The sequence below is a fragment of the Cervus canadensis genome, chromosome 13, assembly GCF_019320065.1.
Source record: "Cervus canadensis isolate Bull #8, Minnesota chromosome 13, ASM1932006v1, whole genome shotgun sequence".
NCBI lineage: Eukaryota > Metazoa > Chordata > Mammalia > Artiodactyla > Cervidae > Cervus > Cervus canadensis.
Genome location: NC_057398.1, coordinates 22103240 through 22129193, shown reverse-complemented (window position 1 = coordinate 22129193; position 25954 = coordinate 22103240). Strand labels below are relative to the sequence as shown.

Sequence of the window (25954 nt, the reverse complement as noted above, 5' to 3'; positions counted from 1 at the left end):
CTCTGATGTTTCCTTATGTCCCATCTGGCATGATCCCAGGAGCTGTGAAGAGGTTGACAAATGTGATAACGATGACCTGACAAAACTGAGATGGCACTTGCTACCTGTCCAGGTCAGCTGTTCTGCTTGGTGTAAGGATGTGGACAACAGTAGCAAGGGGCTTGCTACTTGCACAGTGGTGTCTGGAAGAAGGGAAGTGCGGCGTCTTCCTCCAGGCAGTTCTGGGGGTGGGTGGGTAACTGGCTATTCAAGCCATGCATCAAGGGCTTAACTGGTTCGGGTGGGCGTTTCTAACGCCTCCTTTCTATCCTGTTGTACCCTGTGCCTGCCTGTTATGGCTATTATATCTTGTGCGATTGTCATTATCTGTTCATTTTCCTCTCTGTTCTACTACTCAACTGGCAGTTCTGAGTGGGCAGAACTGCTTTCTGTTATCTTGGTCTCTTGATCTGCCACAATAAACACCTAATTCATATTTAGTGAAGAGATTCGTTCTAGCTAAAGTTGGTTTTTATTCATCCTCTGCATATTGGGGTAATGATTACCGAGAACATTTCTGTGGCAAAGAGAGACGGAAGGAAAAGGGTGACCTCTGACAATTGGTGGGAAGATGGGGGGATGGGGTTTAACGGAGAAGGGTCGGAACCCCATCCATGACCTGCTCTCCATTTTCCCAAAACCTGCCACTGTATTCTAAATAACCAGTGGTTGTGGCTTCCTGGGGCCTTCTGTGTGAGAGGCATTCACTATGTGAGATATTTTACCTGAAATTATTTTCTTTAGTCCTCGCAGTGAGCCCAATCCCTGCTGTATCAGTGAAAAATCCGGGGCAGGGTAGAGGTGAACTGGGTACGTCCCCGGGAATTTCAGAACTGGAGGACGTGGAATAGATTGTTTCTTTGAATTGAGGGCTCTCTCACTGAGCAGGTGGATAGCTCCTCATCTGTGTGTGACACTGCTTTTCTGGGTATCAGATCCCTGCTGAGGAGACGAGTGTCCCTGAAGCATGTTCCCATGTACTCCGGCTTTTCTGAAAGCCTAGGAGAGAGGGCAGGCAGAGACAGGGATGGGAAGAAGCAGGTGAATCATTTTGCAAACTGGCTTTCCCAGCCTTCTGGGATCTTGGTACCTCTCCTTGCCAGCCTGATGTGCACTTACTACATGATGGTACTTAGACCCACAAGCCTATAAACAGTTTTGATTTTCACCAGCCCGCAAGCTCTCATGGACCCCTTTTGTGAGTCGACCTGTATCTCTGTGATGTGTGGAAGAAACTTCTTCCTGCGAGTGTGACCTTGGGTGGCTCTGGCTGAACACTAGGTCCTCCGTGGGTATGTGCAAACCCACGTATTTACATCAGTTTATGTAACACGTGTAAACAATTTAATCTTTCAATTCTCTCTCTGGTACAAACGTTACGATAAAGCAGACATCACTTCTGGCTGGCTGTGAGGCTGTTGGCAGAAAAGGCTGCAGTTGGCTTCCTTTTCTCAGCGAGGTGGGCCACAGCGCTGAGGCCTCACGACACGTGTGTCAGGGAGACTCACGTCACGTTCCCAGGGATTTGTGTCATGCTTGGAGTTGTGTTTACTCCTCCTCAGTAGGTATTTGGAATCCTTATGTCAGAGAGGAGCCCAACCACGCACTCAGCGGCGGCCCCGGAAGAGCCAAGTGCATCAGGGAACTGTGGTTTGGAATTGTGTCCGCAGCGGCCGTGAGTGCTGACTGCAGTTGGGGGTTGCAGTTAATGACACCTTTTCGTTGCCAAAGTACTGGACACTTGGTGTTTGGGAACTTGCTCAGAGGAATTAAGAAACTTCTGACTGTAGGCAGTTCATCTCTCTGAGCCTAAATATCCTTACTCGTAAGCAGGGATAAGAAATAATTTATGAAAAGCATCTCATGGGACAATGCCAGGTAGATACTGTGCTTAATACACTGCAGCTGGTAGTGAGAGGGTACCAGGTAGGAAGGCCAGAGGTCCCCAAGCGGCAGGAGGAAATAGGCTACAAGTGGCAGCGTTTATTTCCTTCTCTACACAAAATTGAAAGAGGCTTCTTTTAATTCTGTGTTGAAGACACATGGTTCTGCCTTGCGTTAACCAATGTGTTTTTCTTATGGAAATGTTTTTCTTAAGCTATGTTAATGAGACTCTGTTCTCTGCTTTGGAATCTGCCTTTGCTTCAAAATGGTTCCAGCTAAGACTAACTTTTTTCCTTTTCTCAAACCTTGGGTTGATAATGGCTCAACAAACCAGTATTCATGTCAATTATTATATGGCCAGGGGATGACACACCTCATGTCCACCTATCTCAAAAATGCATATTGTGGAAGAGCAGCCTGGTGAAACTCCTTCAGGCTTAAGGTGTTTCTTTTATCTGATTAGAAGCTAACAGGCAATGGCTCAGCTAGTAAAGAATCCACCTGCAATGGGAGACCTCAGTCCGATCCCTGGGTTGGGAAGATTCCCTGGAGGAGGGAAAGGCTACCCACTCCAATATTCTGGCCTGGAGAATTCCATGAACTGTGTAGTCCATGGGGTCGCAAAGAGTTGGACAAGACTGAGTGACTTTCACTTTCACTTTCAACAGACATAAAACACCTTGTTAAAAACTAGCAAGCAGGCACTCTTTCTGTCCCCTTCTGATGTTTATTTCAGAAGTTTTTCCAGTCTCTGTTATACTTTAATAAAACTTTGCTACACAAAAGGCTCCAAGTAGTCAAGCCTTGTCTCTGACCCCAAATCAAAATCCTCTCTTCCGGAGGTCACGAATCCCGGCATAACACACAGCTCACAGCAGCAAACTTTCAGTAGCACAATCATTACCCTTATTTGACAATACTGTTTTCTAACATGTTATCAGATTTTACTTTTCTCTTGCTGCTTCTTGAGAGACGGTGATTCGGTACCTCCGTTTGCAGATGGATCATTCACAGTGGGGTTTCCACAAACTATTATGTGTAAAATAAGCTACAAGGATATGCTGTACACAATGGGGAATATGGCCAATATCTCATAATAGCTGTAAATGGAGTATACCCTTTGAAATTGAATCACTGTATTATATATTTAGAACTTATATAATATTATATAACAACTAGACTTCAGTAATTTAAAAAAAAATCTTAGTATCAGAAACAGATTTATCAAGTGATTTACCCTTGCTATTTAGCTATTGACATTACTCTTCAAGATCTGGTGCTTGAAGAGCTCTTCATAGTCTTATTAATAGCCTCAAGGATGCCCACAGAACAAGCTCTCACTGGGGGACTGCCTAGATCAGTCTCTGTCCTAACTGCTGGGCACAGAAAGAAGAGAGTTCGGCCTGGAACCTCTCCAGGAGAAGGAATGGGAATGGGAATTGTCAACATCAAATATCAGTGTCCCAAGATGGGAGCTAGAAGTTGCAGTGGGTGCCCAGAGGGGAGAGTGCTGGTCATCCAGAGGAGTGAGGCTAAGTACCATTGCAGAGGATACACTTGCATGGGTTTGAGGGATGAATAGGAGCTTGCTAAACAAAGAAGCTTGGAAAGTCGACTTAGCAGGAGAGAGAACAGCATGTTTCATGGAACTGTGTGATGGGCAGGACGTTTTTGTGAAGTGGTGATTTGTTATTGTGATGGGAACATAAAATTCATGAAGAAACTGAAGGAGGTAAGGCTAAAGCTCTTCTCTGAAGGATCTTGGGTCATGAGCAGGAATTTAGGTGTATCTCCATAGGTGTTGGAGAGCCAGGAGGCGTTACATTTCATATGACCCTTACATGTGTGATTAAAAAGTAGAGCGTTAAAACATAAGACCACATGTAGCTAGTAAGTTTACTGTGAAAACTGCTGTTTGTTTTACTCAGGGGAATGCAAGGAGCCTCTGGCTGACTTACTGAGAGTCAGCATAGAAGCTGTTTTATGCTGAAAGATTCAGATGGTAATTATTTTGTGTTGACCATTGCTGGGATAGAAGCCCTCTTTCATCTCCACAGGCCTCCTTTATGACTTAGTTAAATTCTTCTGCTTCATAACCTTGAGATTTTCATGTCACTCTGAATTTTGCAAAGGTGAGGTCTATACAAGAAGAGAGTGAGTTGCAAAAGAGTTGTGTTCCCAGTTACCCCCTAGGGCCTCCATACCCACTGTCACTTCCCTGCCCCCAAAGGTCTTCTGAATTTTGTTATCCCAGTTCATCTGACCTATTCTTCCCATTTCTACCCCCTGCATTGTGTTCGCAGGGTCCTGGGCAGCGTGTGTGGTGCCTGCACTGAAGATGGGACGTTCCGTCAGTATGTGCACACAGCTTCCTCCCGGCGCGTGTGTGACTCCTCAGGTTACTGGACTCCAGAGGAGGCTGTGGGTAAAGGACCATGGCTTTTTCATTTACACCTCGGTGGCCACTGAGAATGCGGGTGGAGGTTAAGGGTGAAGTGATGGCAGTGAGAATAAGGTAGTGTGTGTGTGTGTGTGTGTGTGTGTGCATGTGTGTGTGCGTGTGTGTGTGTGTGTGTGGTTTGCTGGAAACCTCCAGGGGTCTGGAAGTGACTCTGGCTGGGATCTTTGTGTGGATGGCCCACCTGTGATTAAGGTGGTGATGGCTGTGCTGAATCAGAGGACAGCACGGAGGACAGAGGGAGGGAGAACTCTGGGGACGACTTCAGGATAAGCTGGCTCAGGCACGTCATGTTACTTGCGCCGCCAGCCCACGGAACAGCCTTGCCACAGGATGATGTAAGCTGATCTCGTCCCCCCCAATCAGGGAACACTCATGCACACTTGCTGAGCCAGCCCGGGTGGGGGTGGGGTGGACTAGGTGTTCCAAACTCATCGTTCTCATCTGTGCTCTTTTATGAGTGTGTTAACCTCTGGTGCTGGTTGTGCTTTGGATGTGATCTAAGCTAGGCTCTGGGAGGGGGAAAATGTTTTTAGCTGTCTCCTTTCCTGTCCCTCCCCCCGACTTCTCAGTTACATATTCACTCACATACATATATCAGTGTCTCACAACAAATTAGAGTATGAATGCTATCCCAATTCAAGTCCCAAATATGCTGTTGACATGAGTTGCAGCATCTTCTGATGAATGGCTTGACTTCTTCCATCATCACTGTCCTATTTGGTCCATCAAACCATCGTGTTTACCTAGTCATCATCTTCTCTTTTTCTTTTATTACGATTGTGAAAACAACTCATAGTCATCATCTTCTCTTTTTCTTTTATTATGATTGTAAAAACAACTCAGTCAGATGTGTTGGACATGGTTCTATTTGAGTTAGTTTGCAGTCTTGACTCTGATATGAAAAAAAGGAGAACGTTGGTCTAAGAGTCTACCATGTCCCCTTAGGCTCCCAGTTACTCAAACAACAGGAGCCTGAAGGAGGAATCTGGAGAGAGACAGTTGACCTGACTGATCGTATAGAACTTTTTTCAAATGAGTTTTCAGGGAAGAATGGAAAGTGACTATAAAATTTACATTGGCACTGCATAGGACTCATTTAGAGATTGGCATTTCATAAAAGGCCATTCTTGTGGCAAACAGTTTGTCCTGTGCTAGTGTTTTAATGCCTATTTGACTGTCTGGCCCTGTACTTTTTCCTTTTTAATTCTTGGAAAAATTTAAAGTTATCTGGTAGAGGTGAAAGGAATTAGAATTTCTGGGTTCTAACTCTTGTATTGTGTCTCCAGGCAAACCAAATTAGCTTTTAGGGCCTCCACTCCGTCTTTTCACATGAGATCATAATAACAACTTTCTGACAGATAGTGCTACTGTTGAGGAGTTGGCTTCCAAGGGCCTGCAGTCTGCTAGTATTTGGGGATGACTATTGGAAAATACTGCTGGGAAATACTGGTATTCCTTTGTTTTGAACAGGTGAAGAATCAAGTCATATTTTAAATATATAAAATGAATTGACTCCCTAGCAGAACATACACAAACACATATAATTAGAGATATGATCAAAATGTATTTAATGACACATTGGACAGTTATTGATCACCAACTACATTCTGAGTGCTATGAAGAATAGAAAATCGAACCAGACATATTCACTGCCTAAATATCATCTTTTTGGAGAGAACTTCCCTGGCTGTATGATCTAAAATAGCCCCCAGTATCACCCCATCATTCTCTAGTCCTTTTTCCTCCTTTATCTTTCTTCAGAGAGGACATTACCACTTGGAATTATACCTCTTTATTTACTGTTGCACCTATCACCTATGGTAAGATATATGTGGTCAGTACCTTTATCTTGGTCATTACTCAATCTCTGATACCTAGATTAGTGCTAGATGTAAAAGAGATATACAGCCAATTTGTATTGAGTTAATGAATGAATGAATGGATTCACAATATAGGGAAAAAACAATAGGGGTCAAAAGATGTAACACACACACACATGCACACACACACATTTGAACTTATTTCCTCTGGGATTTGGAGTATTGGTTTCCAAATCCTGAAGGGCTAAATCATTCTATTTTTGCACATATAGTTTGCAGATATTTCTATGAAACATCATACAGCTCTTCTATACTAAGTAAGTGAAAGTGAAAGTGAAGGTCGCTCAGTTGTGTCCGACTCTTTTTGACCCCGTGCACTATACAGTCCATGGAATTCTCCAGGCCAGAATACTGGAGCGGGTAGCCTTTCCCTTCTCCAGGGGATCTTCCCAACCCAGGGATCAAACCCATATCTCCCACATTGCAGGCAGATTCTTTACCAGCTGAGCCACCAAGGATTAGTAAGTAAGGCAGGGGTTAAATAGTCCTTATTTTATACATGAGGACACTGAGGCTTAGAGAGACTGGCCACAGTCACACAGATAATGCACAGCACCAAGCAGAGCCTAACTATGGTTTTTTAATTTAGCAGTTTTCTTTTAATTCCGCTGTGTGATATAAAAGGAAACCACCTTGTATATAGATTATTTCCACAGAGATGACCTTAATATGTTAGTGATATTTTATTTTTCACCTTTGCATTTTTGGCTCCCGGGCTACTGAATCTCCTTTTTCTTCTACTCAAGAAAAGTGTTTCTATTTCCCACAAGCAGTTTTCTGATCTCCTGACTTACACATATCTGAATGAAAGGAAGTTTCAGTGTCTGGCTTTAAAGTTTGACTTACAGTCCTCTGGAAGGCTTGTTAAGGTATGATCTTAGGGAATCAAATTTTTGTGAAGAGCCTAGTCAAACAGGGTAGCAACAGCCTGAAACAAACATTGGCCTTATTAATAAAACAGGGCTTCAGAAGCATTACTTTATCATAAATTATTAATAAACTAAGTACAAATAATTCTCCTTGGCTCAAGGATTCTGTTTTTAATTTTTTTTTAAAGTTTTAAATTTATTTATTTATTTATTTTTGGCTGGGCTGGGTCTTCACTGCTGCATGTGGGATTTCTCTAGTTGCAGCGAGCAGGGGCTACTCTTCGTTGTGGTGCTCAGGCTTCTCATTGCAGTGGCTTCTCTTGTTGCAGAGCTTGGTTCTAGAGCGTGGGCTGAGTAGCTGCGGCTCATGGGTTTAGTCGTGCCACAGCATATGGAATCTTCCCCAGCCAGGGATTGAACCTGTGTCCCTGCATTGGCAGGCAGACTCTTAAGCCCTAGACCACCAGGGAAGTCCTGCTCAAGGATTCTTTGGGGCTTACCTTATCTCCACCAGCCTCATGTTTCCACTTAGGATCGGGGTCACTCCATTCTCAGTACCATGCTGGGTTTCTCTTGTTAAAGGGCACCAGATAGAGGTGATTCGGAGCATAATGCTTTAGAATTGTTAGAGCTTTATCTTCAGTAAGGGCTTCCTAGATGGCTCAAGGGGTAAAGAATCCACCTGCCCAAAAAAGGAGCTGCTGGAGACACAGGTTCAATCCCTGGATCAGGAAGATTCCCTGGAGGAGGAAATGGCAATCCACTCCAGTATTATTGCGGGGAAAATCCCCCAAGCTACTAAGCTGACAAGTTCCTATGAGAATATGCTCAAAGTTCTCTTCTTCTTCATTTTCTCTCCTGACTATTGATAGGGGTGACTCACCTTCAGATTTTTATTGGTGGTTTCTGAGGCATCTTTCTTTCTGCCCATCTCCCTCAGGCCCTCCAGACGTGGATCAACCTTGCGAGCCAAGCTTGCAGGCCTGGAGTCCCGAGCTCCACTTATACCACATGAACATGACAGTCCCCTGCCCTGCGGAAGGCTGTAGCCTGGAGCTGCTCTTTCAGCACCCGGTCCAAGCTGACACTCTCACCCTATGGGTCACCTACCTCTCCATGGACTCCTCCCCGGCGCTCTTTGACACGGAGATCTTGCTGGAACACCAGAAGTCTGTGCACCTGGGCCCTTTGGACACTTTCTGTGATGTACCGCTCACTATCAAACTGCATGTTGATGGGAAGGTCGTGGGGGTGAAAGTCTACACCTTTGATGAGCGGATGGAGATTGATGCAGCTCTCCTGACTTCTCAGCCCCACAGTCCGTTGTGTTCTGGCTGCAGGCCTGTGAGGTACCAGGTTCTCCGCGAGCCCCCATTTGCCAGCCGCTTGCCTGTGGTGGTGATGCATCCTCACCGGAAGTTCACAGACATGTGAGTTGGGCAGCAGGGCTTTCTAAACCATGGGGCCTCCTGAGGCTTAGGGAGTGGATTTTACTTCCTTTTTCTTTGTTGTGTTTTTGTTTTATTTTACATTCCAACATGCCCTTATTTGGAGAAACATTCAGACCCTCGGAGGGGATTTTATTCTAAAGTGACGTCTCTGAGATGAACAAAAATATTTCCCAGAAAAGGGAAAGTGGATGTCCTGATTGATGATGTCATCATTATGATTCTAGACAAAAGAGGTCCGTGAATGATATGTTGGTCTCCCCTGGTGGCTCAGATGGTAAAGAATCCACCTGCAGTGCAGGAGACCTGGGTTCAATCCCTGGGTGAGGAAGATCCTCTGGAGAAGGACATGGCAACCCACTTTAGTATTCTTGCCTAGAGAATCCCTAGGACAGAGGAGCCTTGCAGGCTATAGTGCACAGATTGCAAAGAGTCAGATGCAACATGCATGCATGTTTCAGTTGGGCTGAAAGTAATTGCCAGAAATAAGTTGATCAGAGCCAGATACTCCTATCTGGTGACACCATCTAATTTTTTATCTTTGCTGCAACTTTTAAATAATCTGCCACAGCTCCTATATCATTTAAAGGTTATAGTCACCTCTTCCACAGCTAAGTAGAGAAGCCAAGGGTTCCTGAAACACTATACTTTTATGACTTTCATTTTTCATTCCTCCCTTATTTCCTCCCTCCCTCCTCTCTTTCCTTCTCTTTCTCTTTCTTCTGTTCTTCCTACATTTAGTGAGTTCTTAAATGTTCCTGGCACTGTGAGCTCAGTGCAGGGGATACAGACTAAGATAAGATCATTGGCTTAGAGTTCAAGAGTAGGAGGCTGGTATCTCCAAAAGCAAATTTTCCTCACCTCATAATTTTTTCAGAGGCTGCCCTGAGGGCAGAACTCTGGGTAAAACAAAAGTTTTAACAGAGGTGCTGTATTGGTTAGTTTTTGCCACATTAGAAATCATCACAAAACATAGTGGTTTAAAACAACAAACACATTTCTCATGGTTCTGTGTGTTGGCTGGGTGCACTCATCTGGACCAGCTTGACTGAGGCTACATGGCCCCAGATGACCTCATGCACACATGAGGCTCAAGGAAGATGCTGGCCTGGCTGGGAGGAGGAAGTTCTCTTTCCACATCTCTCCTTTACTGGGAGGCTTTGCCTGGGTTTGTCCTCATGGTGCTTTGCCGTGGTCAGTCGCTTCAGCCATATCTGACTCTTTGCAGCCCAATGGACTATAGACCACCAGGTTCCTCTGTCCATGGGATTCTCCAGGCAAGATTACTGGAGTGGGTTACCATTTCCTCCTCCTGGGGATCTTCCCTATCCAGGGATGGAACCTACATCTCTTATGTCTCCTGCATTGGTGGGCAGCTTCTTTACCATTCATGCCACCCGGGAAGTCCTTATGGTGGTAGAAGGCTTTCCAGAATCAGGAAGGGCAAGTCCCCAAATTCTCATACTTTTCAGGCCTCTGCTTATACCACTCATGATACCATTTAACTAGCCAAAACAGGTCACAAAGAATTTCAGATTCTGGAGGTGACAAAATTGATTCTATCTCTTAATGAGAGAAACAGTAAAGTCACATCGCAGAAGGGCATACACCTGGGATGGGAAGAATTTGTGGCCACTTTTCAGTCTGCCATAGCTACAAATGAGTCAAGAAAAATGTTCACCTTGAATTTTACTGCATTTTTCTTCCCATACTTGCTCTCTGAACTAGAACTAGAGGATAGTGAAATAGTCAAAAAGCTCATGCAAATGGGAGGATAGATCATGGGACAGGTCTGAAAAGAAAAAAAATGTTATTTGGGGGGACTTTCTTTAGTAAGCCAATTAAAATGATATTTGTTACCTTTTAAAATAATTTATTATTGTTATTTTTGTTACATTTAGTAAGTCAAGTTTTGTGTTGCCTCATCATGATTTTCAAAACATGAGCTATTTAATGATATTTGTTATCTAACTTGACATACTCACATTCTCACACATACGCTGACACAAAAAACATTTAAGGATAATCATATTCTATTTTATAGATGAGAGAACTAAGACTAACTCTAATTTTGTTGAACAGAGCTAGCAAGTGGCAAACTCAGGATTAAAATCCAATTTTCTGACTGAATCTCATTTTGGTTCTTTAGTAACACATTACTTTTACAAACTCAGCTCATTGAAATTGGGGCTACCTGCTGCTGAGTTTTCTCCCCAAGAAGCGTAAACACGTCCTGATGCTTCTTTCCAATCCTTTCCCAGCTAGAGATCAGCGTAAGACTTTTATGCATGGCTGGATGAGAAGTCAGACAGAAACCTCCCTGTGAAAGGGAAGCCATCAGAATTGATTAAGATATAAAACTTGTTTTGCTTTTGAAATACCTGGCACTCTTATGAAAAGAGTGCTTCCCTGTAGAAAACTAATTTGGAAATTTCAAAGTCTTTAATATTTAGGTGTCTTTCCTATTAAAATAACTAAAAACCAGTACAGAGATGTTTAAAGGTGTTTTTGAAACCCCACGACATTTCCTGTTTGCTGCTTGCAGCATCAAGCAAAAGAGTAGAAGCTTTGTGATTGAGTTGAAGAGTGTGTTAAAGAAGAGAGGGCTTTGGTAGGACATCTGTGGGTACCACTTGTGGGAGAACCAATAGCCCTTTGAGATCCTATTCTCCTAAGTCACTCCCATTCTAGCATGGCTCTAGTGGTACTTTTCCAAATAGGGCAAGCATTGGATAAAAGCTAAGTTGAAGGCAGAATTCATCTTTGGAATCAGCAGCTCTACTCCAACCCCCACACCACTGGCCCTTAGCCCTTTCCCCCTTGCAAATGTTCAGTCTCTCACATTCTCCACTTGATCAGTGCTCTTGGGTTCTAGATAGTCTGATAAACTCCTTCCATCTTTGGTGCCAATTGATAAAACTCCATTCCTGGTTTATATGTATTTTGGAGCCGGGGAGTCATTTAATGCATTTCCAGTGGTGGAATTTTTTGCATCCCTAAAATAAGGATGGAAGATTTCCTCATCTCCTCTAGGAGAAAGGTGCTTTTCCTCATAAGAATTCAGTCTCCTCAAGACAAGAATTCTCTTGAGAGACAAGAAAACTGATTCACGGACCCAAGAAGGGCCTTGCTGAGCCCAAACTCTGAAGCATTCATCTTCAGCTTTACAATCATTTCAGTGATACAGAGGGGCCTCCCAGGTGGTGCTAGTGGTAAAGAACCCACCTGCCAATGTAGGAGACATGAGACGCAGGTCTGATCCCTGGGTCAGGAAGATCCCCTGGAGGAGGACACAACAACCCACTCCAGTATTCTTGCCTGGAGAATTCCATGGACAGAGGAGCCTGGCGGGCTATGGTCCATAGGGTCGCAAAGAGGTGGACATGACTGAAGCAACTTAGCATGTACGCACACATGCAGTGATATAGCAGACTAGGTTTTCAAAGTTGGTGGTTTTGTGTGTGTGTGTTTATGTAACATGGTAAAGATATGCTCGAAATACCATCCTCCTCGATTGTGTAGGACTGTTAGCTGGTTCAGCGTTCACTCAGCAACCACGTACATTCGCTACGTAGAAGGTACTGGGAATACAGAGATGAATATGGTTTCAAATGCTCTGTAAGACTATATGCCCTGCTCTTGGTTTCAAACAACATGGCATATGTTTAACATTTATATTCCCTGTAATATTTATTCAAAATTCCTGCACACCGTCTAAAAAAGACCCAGGGCCTGCTCCACTTCCTGGATATATGGTTACGGCCCGTTGGTTTCCACAGGGAGGTCACGCCTGGGCAGATGTACCGGTACCAAGTTCAAGCTGCAGCTGGATCAGAACTGGGAGAAGCTTCACCTCCTCTGAGCCACATCCATGGAGCTCCTTACTGTGGAGATGGGAAGGTTGCAAGGTGAGGACTGCGTGCCTTGGACTGGGTGACAGAGGATGTCCCGCCTTGCTCAGACCATGAGGGTTCGCCTTGAGACTGGTTTGGGAGGGGAAAGGGCCAAGGCACTGTGTGATTCTGGTATTGAACAAAATCTGAGACCTGGTTGTGATCTTGAGGGGTCATTCACATCTCTACATAGTTAAGGATGGACCCACTTTAATTTAGTACCAGGATATTGGGGCTGATTCTGTGGGGGTTTTCTTCAGGTTTCAGAGAACAAGTGCTGGGCAGTGATTCAGGGAAGGAATTCATGGTGGAGAAAGTTATTGCCAAATGATGCTAAAAGAGGATGTGAGGGTATCTTTTAGATCAGTTGCCTGTCTTATGACCCAAGGAAAATCACTATAGCTTTATGAGCTTCAGTTGCTCATTTGATCCCTGGAAGACCTCATTGCAATGCAATTTACAGCTATTCTATAAAATCACCAAGGTAAAAATGAAATCACTCCTTTGATTTCTTAACATACCACCTTCCTTTTCCTGTTGCCCTTTAGTTAGTTAGTTATTTCAGTCTCTCAGTTGTGTCTGACTCTTTGTGACCCCATGGACTGTAGTATGTCAAGCTTCCCTGTCCATCACCAACTTCCTGAGCTTGCTCAGACTCATTTCCATAAAGTCAGTGATGCCATCCAACCATCTCATCCTCTGTCATCCCCTTCTCCCCCTACCTTCAATCTTTCCCAGCATCAGGGTCTTTTCCAATGAGTCAGTTCTTCACATCAGGTGGTCAAAGTATTGGAGCTTCAGCTTTAGCGTCAGTCCTTCCATAGAGTATTCAGGACTGATTTTCTTTAGGATTGACTGATTTGATCTTCTTGCAGTCCAAGAGATTCCCAGGAGTCTTCTCCAACACTGCAGTTCAAAAGCATCAATTCTTCAGTGCTCAGCTTTCTTTATGGTCTTTCTCTATACCCTTTAGTGATATCAACCTAGTTCATTCTGATTTGCCAGGCACTTGCCAAAATTTGTCACTGAATACTCCCATGTTCCAGTGACCATCCTATATTAACCTATTCTAAATGCTCAGCTCACCTAATATGTTGTTTATATAAAGCTGCTAGGAGTAAAAGACTGGAAGCCCAGGTACTATAATTTGTCTTAGAGTCTGTATCCTAGTAAGATGGCTTGTTTTTAGCTTTCCAGATCAAGTAAAAATATCTTGTATCTTGAAGGCCTAATTGAAAGCAATCTATAGCCTTTCTTGGGGTTTTATCCCATTGTTTAGTAATTACTAAATATTGTCTGTCTTCTCAATCTTCTAAGATTCTTAAGCTTTAGTGTAAGTCTACTCCTTTTCATAGTAGTATAAACACCAAATAGTCCCAGACTTCAGAAATACATCCAGGAGACTGAGATCACTTTATTACCCAAACCTTGCTAGTTTGCTGCCACCTTCTGCCTCAGTCTCAGCTTATCCTTTCTCCCCCTCCATCTCAATTAAATATCTCCCTGTGAAACCATTAGGTGACATTTCAGGGGCTCAGAAGAGCTCCAGTACCATAGTCCTTTATGTCTCAGCAAAGAAAAGAATTCAGCAAGAGGCAAAGTGATAGATAAGAAGTAATTTATTAGATTAGGACGCTTGTGAGATTTACAAGCTGGTGAGGGTCAGTGGCAGGGGGCAGTGGTGGTAAAGGTTCTCAACCAGAGAACTTACTGGGCTACAGTTTTATAATCAAAGGAAAAGTGGGGAGGGGGAGAAGAACTTCTTTGTCTTTCTTGAGTAGACGTCACGCTTCCATCATCAACTCCTCCTCCTGGTTGAGCAGGGGAGTTTTCTTCTCCCTACTTGTTCAAACTAGGTCTGCAAAGTATTGTTTTTCATGTGTGCAGAGGGCATGTCCTAGGGATAATTAACTTACTGAGCTCACTGGGCAGGATGTGGGTCTCATGACAACACTTATTTGATCGTTTGGGGGCAATGTCTCGTGCTTCTGTTGCATGATTTTGTTGCTAAGCAAGCCAGCTTGGTTTTGTGGTTAAGTAAACCTGCTCTACTGAGTAATCATTAACTTACAGGGGTCACCCATATTTTTATACATACAATCCCCTAGTGGGATTAACTATTTAAACATCCAACTTTGTCCCTACTTTGAGCTTCTGTGGTGGCTTAGACAGTAGAGCGTCTGTCTGCAATGTGGGAAGCCTGGGTTTGATCCCTGGATCAGGAAGATCTGGAGAAGGAAATGGCAACCCACCCCAGTAGTCTTGCCTGGAAAATTCCATGGATGGAGGAGCCTGGAGGGCTACAGTCCATGGGGTCGCAAAGAGTTGGACACAACTGAGTGACTTCACTTTCGCTTTTGTCCCTATCACCTAGGGATGACTCATCTGTGCACAGAACAAATCTGGTTGTTGTTGATGTTTTCCATGGCTACCTCATTTTAAACCTGCTACCCACTGATTAAGGCGTCTGCAGGACTAGGTGACCATTACTACCCAAACAAAGCCCTCCTTGAACAAAACAGTTGATCTTATGTTGTAGCATCTCCTACAGCAGTCCTCCAATGAAGGTTCTGATGTCCCAGGATGCCACATCTGCCTGGGGCTCTGGGGCTGAACAAGATAAGGGCCGTCTTCCTAGTCTGACATTGTACATTCTAGCCTGGGCTTTGAAACAGCTTCATCTGTAGTGACACCTGCTTGGCTCCTGGGCTTCCCAAAGCTCCTTATCAAATGTTCCTTTAAACTGTGCCTATATCGCCTCTGTATAGAGTGTCATACTTTGTGCTTGCGACATTGGAAGGCCCTGCCTGCCAATGCAGGAGACATGGTTCATGGGTTCATGGGAGATCATGGGATCCCTGATCTGGGAAGATCCCATATGCCTCAGAGCAACTAAGCCCATGTGCCACAACTATTGAGCCTGTGCTCTGGATCCTGGGAGCTGCAACTACTGAAGCCCTCACACCCTAGACCCTGTGCTGTACAATGAGAGAAGCCACTGCAATGAGAAACCCACACACCACAACCAGAGAGGAGCCCCTGCTCCCTGAAACTAGAGAAAAGCCGGCACAGCAACCAAAACTAACTAAATAAATGTTTTTTAAAATGATGTTAACTAAAAGAGAAAAATCATTTTATGTATACAAGTGTGTATGTTTGTATATCAGAATGTATACTTTTACCTTGTAGGAACCTGGGAGAAGAGTGTGATGATGGAGACCTTTTGAATGGAGACGGCTGCTCAAGGGCATGTGAATTAGAGGAAGGTTTCAACTGTGTAGGTGAGTTTAGGAGCACCTGCCCAGGCTTATGTCCTATGTTTGGAGAAGTCTCCGATTCTTGTGAGCTCTTGATATCTGGCAGTGTGTAATTTAGTGGTAATAACAATAACATTTGCTATGTCTGTTGTGTGCCTGGCACTAACTGTTTCACATATATTATCCTGTTTAATCCCTACAATAAATATAAGGAGACTAAACAGAGTCACAGAGAGCTTAAATAACTTGCTTTCTCTTACACAACTGGCAGTGATGAAGTCAGGATTTGAACCAGGGAAGCAAATCCACATGTTAAACTGCTAAGTTACCCAGCCTCCTAGATTAATGTTACCAAAGATTGCCCTTGGGTCCTCACGTCTAACATCAGACTGTCAGCCAAGTAGCACAATCACAGATTCAACATAAAAATTATGGTGGGACATGTTTTAAGCCAAAGAGAGTACAAGATATCTCTTGGTGTCTGTGTTTAGTAGATAAGATTATGAAGAGTGATACACAGCATTTCTTAATCCTGAAAAGTCACTGATACTAAGTTATTGCTAGCTGCCATTGACTCTAGACTCTTGCCACACAGGAAGGCCCTCCAGAACACTTTTCCTGACTTTGATTAAAGCCATCAACAGGATTCTTTGCAGATTATTTTTTCATTCCTATAAGCATGCAAGTTTAGTTGCTCAGTCAGGTCCAACTCTTTGTGACCCCATGGACTGTCGCCCGCCAGGCTCCTCTGTCCATGGAATTCTCCAGGCACATTGGAGTGGGTAGCCTTTCCCTTCTCCAGGGGATCTTCCTGACCCGGGGATCGAATCTGGGTCTCCTGCATTGCAGGCAGATTCTTTACCATCTGAGCCATCAGGAAAGCCCTCCTATGTGCATTCAGTTCAGTTCAGTAGCTCAGTCGTGCCTGACTGTTTGTGACCCCATGAACCACAGCACACCAAATCTATGTGCATACATTGAAGTAATTCTGTGGAACATATTTACTCATCAAAGTTATTTTCAAAAGCAGTGCATTTAACAATATTTTAATGTTTCTAAATTTCAAGACAAAGTTGGATGTGATTATAATTATGTATAATTTATTAAGGTATTAAATACTATAAGAACACACAAATGCTCCTGCTTTCCTGAGCAGAATAATAAAATTATAAAATCTTAGTGGTCTTACATCTATCCATATAACAAAATATGTTCAGTGCCCTCTATATACCACAAGTCTCACAGAGACCCTGATCCCTTCATATGTCCAGCCTCTTTCCCTTATAGAAATTGCTGTATCAGTTCTCAAGCTTTTCTTACATGCATCTAGCAATAAAGATTGCACCTTGAAAGACCATTCTGTTTAAAAGTGGCTTTATCTGTTGTAAAATTCTTCTCCCCCTTTCTGGTTTGGAAACTGATGTTCAGAGCATTTTAGTGACTTGTCCATGGGCATATAATGAGGTGTCTACAAAGCCAGCATTGGAACTCAGCTTTCCTAATTCTTAAGTGCTTTTTCCTTGCTACGAAACTACAGAGGATATATTTTTTTTTCCTGTTTTATTTGACTACCATTCACATATTTGAAATGCCTCCCCATTATTCTCCTTTCCAGTCCAAACATCCCCTCATGTGATTAGGTTTCCAGGCCCTTTCCTATTTACCCTAACTTGGCATGCTTCCTGTGGTCAATGCCCAGAAAGGAATTCAATACTCCAGATGTGGTCTGGCTGTGTAAAATACACTGAACTGATTACCTCCCCTCTTCTGTACACAAGTATTTGTTAATGCCATCTCTGTTTGCATCATTCCTTTTTTCACATCATGGGCTCATGATACATGTACACACACACACACACTTATAAACACACACACAGCATTTGCCACTGCAGTTCATCTCATCTAACTTAAAAGTGGACCTTACTTTGTTTCCATCACATTTAATTCCATTAAATTTGTTCATATTTCTTTACCCTCCAACTCCAGGAAGATCATTGTTAAACTATTTTAACTTTACATGGCAAAGTTAAAATGGTCTATTCCACAGCTAGATATTTATTTCAGTTAGTAATATGCTCATAGTATTTAGTTCTATAGCATATAGTTCTAAAGCTCATAGCATATGCTAAGCATATAGTTCTATTCTATCATTTCTCAAGAGACTAAGTTTGAAGGAACCATTGTGAAATGTGTTATAAAAGTGGTCTGCTATTTTTGCATTGATTTGAAGAAAAAGAAGCAAAATTTTTAAGTTGATGGTAAACAAAAAATAGAGAAGCAAGGAGAGACTGTCATTGGATTATATAGAAAAACAAGACATGTATACATATGTATATTATAAAAATATGTCATAAAATATGCATTATAAAACAAACACATGCATATGTACATATGTATACATTTAAATATGCACAAACATACATATAAAACTCCACATACAAGCACATATATGTATATATGTACATGTGTATATAATATACAAACATAAAATATACATGCATATATATGTACACATGTGTATATGTGTTCCATATATATATATTTGTATGTATGTAAGCCTTTGACTGTGTGGATCACAATAAACTGTGGAAAATTCTGAAAGAGATGGGGATACCAGACCACCTGACCTGCCTCTTGAGAGACCTATATGCAGGTCAGGAAGCAACAGTTAGAACTGGACATGGAACAACAGACTGGTTCCAAATACGAAAAGGAGTACGTAAAGGCTGTATATTGTCACCCTGCTTATTTAACTTATATGCTGAGTACATCATGAGAAACGCTGGGCTGGAAGAAGCACAGGCTGGAATCAAGATTGCCGGGAGAAATATCAATAACCTCAGATATGCAGATGACACCACCCTTATGGCAGGAAGTGAAGAGGAACTAAAAAGCCTCTTGATGAAAGTGAAAGAGGAGAGTGAAAAAGTTGGCTTAAAGCTCAACATTTAGAAAACTAAGATTATGGCATCTGGTCTCATCACTTCATGGCAAATAGATGGGGAGACAGTGGAAGCAGTGTCAGACTTTACTTTTTTGGGTTCCAAAATCACTGCAGATGGTGATTGTAGTCATGAAATTAAAAGACGCTTACTCCTTGGAAGGAAAGTTATGACCAACCTAGACAGCATATTAAAAAGCAGAGGCGTTACTTTGCCAACAAAGGTTCATCTAGTCAAGGCTATGGTTTTTCCAGTGGTCATGTATGGATGTGAGAGTTGGACTGTGAAGAAAGTTGAGCACCGAAGAATTGATGCTTTTGAACTGTGGTGTTGGAGAAGACTCTTGAGAGTCTCTTGGACTGCAAGGAGATCCAACCAGTCCATCCTAAAGGAGATCAGTCCTGGGTGTTCATTGGAAGGACTGATGCTGAAGCTGAAACTCCAATAGTTTGGCCACCTCATGCGAGGAGTTGACTCATTGGAAAAGACCCTGATGCTTGGAGGGATTGGGGGCAGGAGGAGAAGAGGACAACAGAGGATGAGATGGCTGGATGGCACCACTGACTCGATGGACATGAGTTTGAGTAAACTCCGGGAGTTGGTGATGGACAGGGAGTCCTGGTGTGCTGTGATTCATAGGATCGCAATGAGTCGGACGTGACTGAGCAACTGAACTGATATATATATGGAATCATCATGGAAAAGTCATTCCAAATACACATATATTGGCTTTGGGGAGTAACTTAGAAAGGCCTTGGATTTAATGGCACACAGGAGTTGAAAACCCAAAATAGGCTCAGAACCAAGTCCGCGGAACAGGAGCATACTCCTGGCAAGTAGAGATAGATTTACTAGAGAAGGGTCTCTGGCTTGAAGAAATTATTAAGGAAAATAATTAGTAACTACATGTTGATGAACAGCTGAAAAATTACTGAAACAGTCCTGTGGTATTTCTGTAAAGAATTTAAAATTAAAAGAATGGAATAGTAGCAGTTAATTTTAGTGATGTTATTGAATGTGTACCTATGCATGCTTGCATGCTAAGTTGCTTTATTTGTGTCTGACTCTTTGTGACCCTACGTACTATAGCCTGCCAGTCTCCTTTGTCCATGGGATTCTCTAGGGAAGAATGCTGGAGTGGGTTGCCATGACCTTCTCCAGGGGATCTTCCCAACCCAGGGATCACATTGGTGCCTTTTATATCTCCTGCATTGGCAGGTGGGTTCTTTACCACTAGTGCCACCTGGAAAACCCATGTACCTATGGGTTGAGCTATTTTAAATTTTGATCTTAATTTCATGTCTTATTATTTTAGGTAGAAATGAAGAATTAGAATTGTGTTACTAATAGGGGTAGACAGGGCAATAATACTAAATAAATGGCTTTATAACTGCATCTCAGTTTTTTACATTTGAAGAAAGCTAAGTTACATATCAAACAGCTCAGGGGGTAAAGAATCTGCCTGCAATGCAGGAGAGACAGGAGACACGGGTTTGATTCCTGGGCCGTGACCATCCCCTAGAATGGCAACCCACTCCATATGGACCATGGACAGAGGAGCCTATTTGGACAGAGCAGGCTACAGTTCATAGGGTCACCAAGAGTTGGACATGACTGAAGTGACTGAGCACACACATAGTTTACATGTCTATAGTTAGTACAGACTATCCACTTAGTAGAAGTTATCGTACGAGCAAGTAAGGACCTTGTCCAAGGAATTGTAGCTTGCTTTACAGGCCCAGTGATTCTTCTCGTATATTCATTACACACATATTTGCTCTTGAAGACAGTCTCTCTGCCTTGGTTGAGGTACTGTGGAGTAAGAGAAAGCCCCTGAACCTGCTTTCTGTAAGCCTGGCTCAAAGCCAAGCAATATCGCTTCTGCATCAAGGGAACTTTGACAAGTCACTTATAATCATGGAGTCTCAGATTGTCTATTGATGAAACAAACAAAAAATACATACTCACATGGTTCTTGTAAGACTAAAAGAAATAATACGTATGTAACCCTTATAAACCTGGAGCCCATATTGTCCATTTCAGAGTAAATTGCATGGTTAATTGAAGAAATACAGCAGCAAAAAAGTAACTGGAAACAAATCCCTCAAATGTTTTATTTAAAATTTCAAAGACTATGAAGAGGTTCCAAGTACATATCACATCCTACCATCCATTTAAATTTCCTTTATTCTTTTACCTACTTCTCTTATATCCCTAGCTTTCCCTAGTACTTTGCTCAATGATTCCTTAAAGTTTCTTTCTATATCCACCCCACAGCTGCTTTTTTCCTTCCTGTTCCTTCTCCTCTAACCCCACTCACTTTGTAGACTTTTTATTATCTCAATGGATTTTATCATTCTCCCCATGAAAAAGTATCCTTCTTTAGGGGTATGATGTCTATATGTTTGAGGTGGGCATTAAACTGGTTAGTAATTACAGGCTTCTCTTTAGTAGCTGGAGTAAAAATGTAATTATTTTTACTTGACACATATAAAAATACCTTTTCAAATGTCATATAATGTTTCTTTTCAGGGGAACCAAGCCTGTGCTATATATATGAGGGAGATGGAATATGTGAACCTTTTGAAAAGGAAACCAGCATTGTAGACTGTGGCCTCTATACTCCCAGAGGATACCTGGATCAGTGGGCTACCCAAGCTTTTTCTTCTCATGAAGACAAGAAGAAATGTCCTGTTTCCTTGGTCACTGGAGCACCTCATTCCATGGTAAGTTAAGACTAGTCAAGGGTAAGCAAAATTGTTAAGTGATTCCCCCAGATACTGACCTTGAGCTTACATTTTTTTCTCCTAACTTTGACACCAAATTTAGTTAACGAACTCAGAATTAAATAATGTTAAATGAAAAGCTTCTAGGCTATCAATTAAATCTCATCCCCCACCCTCACCCCACTTACCTTCACTAGTTTTCATCTAGGAACCTTTGACTATGCAATAACTGACCAAAAGGTACACAAAAGCATCTCAAAATTAGCCTTATAATATACACATCAGAAATTGCACTTAGGCTTTGCATTTGGAAGAATTTATCTTGAAAGAAGATAACGGAGCAGTAAAGTCAGAATACTTGGATGACACTGTTGGATCTATCAGTATCATTATGATTATAACTAAGTGACATTTGGCAAGTCACTTAAACTCTCTGGGCCCCAATTTTCTCATATGTAAATCTTTTGCATTTAATTCAAGGTTTGTTGCAAAGATCAAATGAAATTTAAAATATATATTAAAGATCAAAATATAACTTGATTTAATTATTATTATTATTAAAGACTTTCTAGAATTAGTACTAAAATCAAATCCATAGGCACACAATTTTCCATGAATATCTACCTAAGTAAATAGAAGATCCTCTGAGAACTTTGAGGACTGACTTCTGTGAATTATAAATACCTAAAAGAAGAATAAGTGAAAAAAGTGAAAGTGTTAATTCTTCAGTTGTGTCCGACTCTTTGAGACCCCATGGACTGTAGCCCACTGGGCTCCTCTGTCCATGGGATTCTCCAGGCAAGAACACTGGAGTGGGTTGCCATTCCCTCCTCCAGGGGATCTTCCCAACCCAGGGATAGAACATGGTTCTCCTGCATCGCAGGTGGATTCTTTACTGTATAAGCCATCAGGAAAGCCCAAAGATTAAGGGCTTTGGTTTTTGAATACTATTCTAGATGTTTCCATTGCCAAATATACACTTCCATGCTTTATAACAATAAGTAATACAGTCAATTTGACAGAAGTAAGATTCATTAATAGCTCTCTAGGTATTTTAGGTCAGAGGCAAATCATTGGTTTTTGGTCTTGAGGAGACACCCCAGGAGACTGAGGAACTAGCCAAGGCTGGTGGTCCAGGTCAAGGAACTCATCAAGGACCCACGTGTCTCTGAGATTTTGGCTCTTTCTACACTTTATTTGCAGTTTTCTTTCTCAAGCTCATAAGATGACTACTGCCCTCCAGGTGTGAAGTCATTATTTCAAGCAGGAAGAAGGGGGAAGGTCAAAGGGAAATAAATGCATGCAAGCTGAGTCTGTTTTTAGTGGGAAAATGGGAGCTGTTCCAGGAATATATTGTTCCAGGAATATATCCCATTGTTCAGATCCAGGTCACTTCACCAGCCTTAGTTGTAAGGGGCCCTGAGGAGATGAGCATTTATAGCTGGATACACTGTCTCCTTGAACAAGATTAGATAGAGTTCGTTAATAAGAAAGAGGGAGGTATGGATATGGACAGCCAATTAGCATGCCTGTCTCACTCCTTTAGCTAATTTTGAAGGCATCTTTCTCAAGAATTCTGACGCCCAATGGTAGGAAGTTAGGTGATTCTGAGTTAGTAACAGCTCTCTAAAGCAGCTTTTAGTCTAGCTTGTCTGTCTTCCCCAAGTGAAGTGGGAAAATTTTTCTGGAATTTCTCTTTCCTGGTTCCTTTTCCCAACCTAGTGTTTCCTTGACTCAGTTGTCTCACTCCTGGGCCAGTAGATCCTTCCTGGTAAGGACAGAATCACCATCTTGGACAGATTTCCCTAACTAATCCTAGGAGCAGTTGACTGAAATGTCCCAGGATAATTCATTGAGCAAGGTCCCTGGACCATTGATGGGCTGTAAATTGTCACGTGTGTTCTTCTACCTGGTAAGTTGGATATTGAGGCTAAGAGAGAGCACTGAGACATTCTACCTTGAGAAAAGTTTTCTGCCAATAATGTCATCATGAGGCATTCAGAAAGAGGAAAACATTGGTTTTGAGCTGGGAGTTTCATTATCTTTAATTATCTCTCACCCTTCATGTTTAATTTTTGGTTGAAATTGCATTTCAGGTTTGCACATCATACCATCCAGATTTACCAGAGCACCATCCCCTAATTGGCTGGTTTCCCTGCGTCCCCAGTGGAAACAGACCTCAAGATGAAGGGAGTAAGCAGCCAAAAGGTAGCCTGCAGAGAGAGGATGAGGTTTGGCTCAAAGTAAGTAACCCAAATGTTTTTTAGTGAAAACTGGATAGACTGTGCTTGTGTGTGTGTGTGTGTGTGTGTGTGTGTGTGTATAAATGATACATTGGAATGTCAGGAAATTTCCTTTTGTCATCTGAAAGTTTTTATGTTTTGAATTTATTTTCATTTCTTTTTGAATGTTGAACTTTCCTTTATAAGCAATCACTCTATCAAAGTGTAATACTCATATAGAAAAGTAGAAAAATCAGAAATGACTGATAAATTTTTACAAAGTAAACATCCTCTCTAACCACCATAGAGATCAAAAAACAGAAAATTAACATCACCCCAAAAAGGCTCTCTCATTCCCCCTGTCATTATACTACAGAGGTATCTACTATTTTTCCTTCTATCACCAAAGATTAGTTTTGCCTGTTTGTATTTTACCTGAAAAATTTGACAGTCTGTAGTACTTGTGCTGATTCTTTCTTACTCAGCATTCCATCTGTGGGATTCCTTCAGGCTGCTCTACTTAGCAGTAGAGTTCATGTCCACTGCGATGCAGAATTCCAGTGCATCAATGGGCCATACTTTAATTAATCATAGTAATGAAACTTTAGTTTATTTCTAATTTTTCTCTATTGTATATTACAAATAGTTCTGCTATAAATGCTTCTGTACATTTCTTTTGGTGAATGTATACAGACAGTTGGGTATATTTGGAACTGCTAGATGGTAATTAGGCAGATGATCTGCTTTAGTAGTTAATACCAAATGGTGTTCCACTTGGTTATACTAGTTTTATACTCCCAGCAGAGGTTTATGAGTATTCCAGTTGCTTTATATTTTTACTGATTACTTGGTATTTTAAGTCTTAATTTTAACCATTAAGTATGTAAATGTACCTCCTTATGGTTTCAATTTACATGTTGACTAATGAAGTTGTAATGTTTATATGTATATTGGCCATTTGTGTTGATATATCCTTTTTTCCCTCTTTTTTTCTGAAGGGTTTATTCAAGTCTTTTGCTCAATTTTCTATTGGACTGTCATTTTTTTCTTAATTTATATGATTTCTTTACAATTTTCAGAATATATAAATCATATTTCAGTTGTATATTATTTAATATTTTCCAGCACTCCGTGGCTTACTTTTTTTTAAACTCTTAATGGTATGTTTGATGAAGAGTTCTAAATTTTACCATAGTTCAATTTCTCTTTCTTTTTCTTTATGGTTAGTGCTAATCATGTACTGTATGAAGAAGTCTTTGCTCACCACAAAGACATACTTTCCTATGTTATCTTCTAGAAATGTTATTGTTTCACCTTTTATATATAGATCTACAATCCTCTGGAATTTTTACATATTGTATGAGGTAGGGATCAAGACTTTTTTCCCCCTAGAACTAGAACCACCGTTGAAAGTGAAAGTGTTAGTTGCTCAGTCGTGTCTGATTCTTTGTGACCCCATGGACTGTAGCCCACCAGGCTCTTCTGTCCATGGAATTCTCCAGGCAAGAATACTGGAGTGGGTAGCCATTTTCTTCTCCAGGAATCTTCCTGACCCAGGGATCAAACCTGGGTCTCCTGCATTGCAAGCAGATTCTTTATCATCTGAGCCACCAAAATAACAACTTGAAGGCAATATGTAATCCTTTGCCAATAGTTTTGAATCCTTTTTGTGAATATATTAAGTGTTTTTTCATTTATATTCATTAGAGCTTGGTCCCTACTTTAAAAAAGAAAAATTTTTACTATCTTGTCAGGTTTATGATGAAGGCCAGGTTTGACTCCTAGAGTAAGTTTCCTTTTTTCCCCTAGTTTTCTGGAATATTTTGTGAAAGGTTGGTGTTAAATTTTGGTGGACTTCATCAGTAAAGCTATCTGAGTCTGGTATTTTCTTTGAGGAAAATATTTAAATATATGTTAAAATCTTAAACCAAATATTGCAGAATTGGGGCTTTCTATTTCTTCTTAGGTCAACTTTGGAAAAAGTAATTTTTTTTTTCCAAATAATTTGTCCATTTTTTCCTAAAATTTTTGATTTATTGGCATTAAGTTTTTCATAATGCTCTTATTTTGTATATTTCTACACTCCCTAGGACTTTTTTTTAGTTATTCTATTGCTAATTTTTGGCTTCTTTTATTTTTTTGTTTAGTATTGCTAAAGACTTAACAGTTATATTAATCTTTTATTAATGTTTTTATAGAACCAAAAATTATACATGTGTGTATATATGTACTCATATATACACATATACATAAATATACATATATAAACATAAAAGGAAGAAAATAATGAAAGTAGCATACATGTGTACTCTTATTTTCATTATTGCCTCTTT

The 25954-nt window shown here is 41.4% G+C and overlaps 1 protein-coding gene across 2 annotated transcripts in view; it reads left to right on the top strand.

Moving 5' to 3' along the window:
* The window catches only part of PAPPA2 (pappalysin 2), a 301087-nt gene that overhangs the window by 132014 nt on the left and 143119 nt on the right, over window positions 1-25954 (top strand). For both annotated transcript variants that reach the window (XM_043485179.1, XM_043485180.1), the window contains 6 exons: window positions 4227-4348; window positions 8074-8563; window positions 12361-12489; window positions 15664-15755; window positions 21206-21399; window positions 23496-23642. In XM_043485179.1, the coding sequence (XP_043341114.1) occupies window positions 4227-4348; window positions 8074-8563; window positions 12361-12489; window positions 15664-15755; window positions 21206-21399; window positions 23496-23642 (1174 nt within the window). The remainder of the gene's footprint in view (window positions 1-4226; window positions 4349-8073; window positions 8564-12360; window positions 12490-15663; window positions 15756-21205; window positions 21400-23495; window positions 23643-25954) is intronic.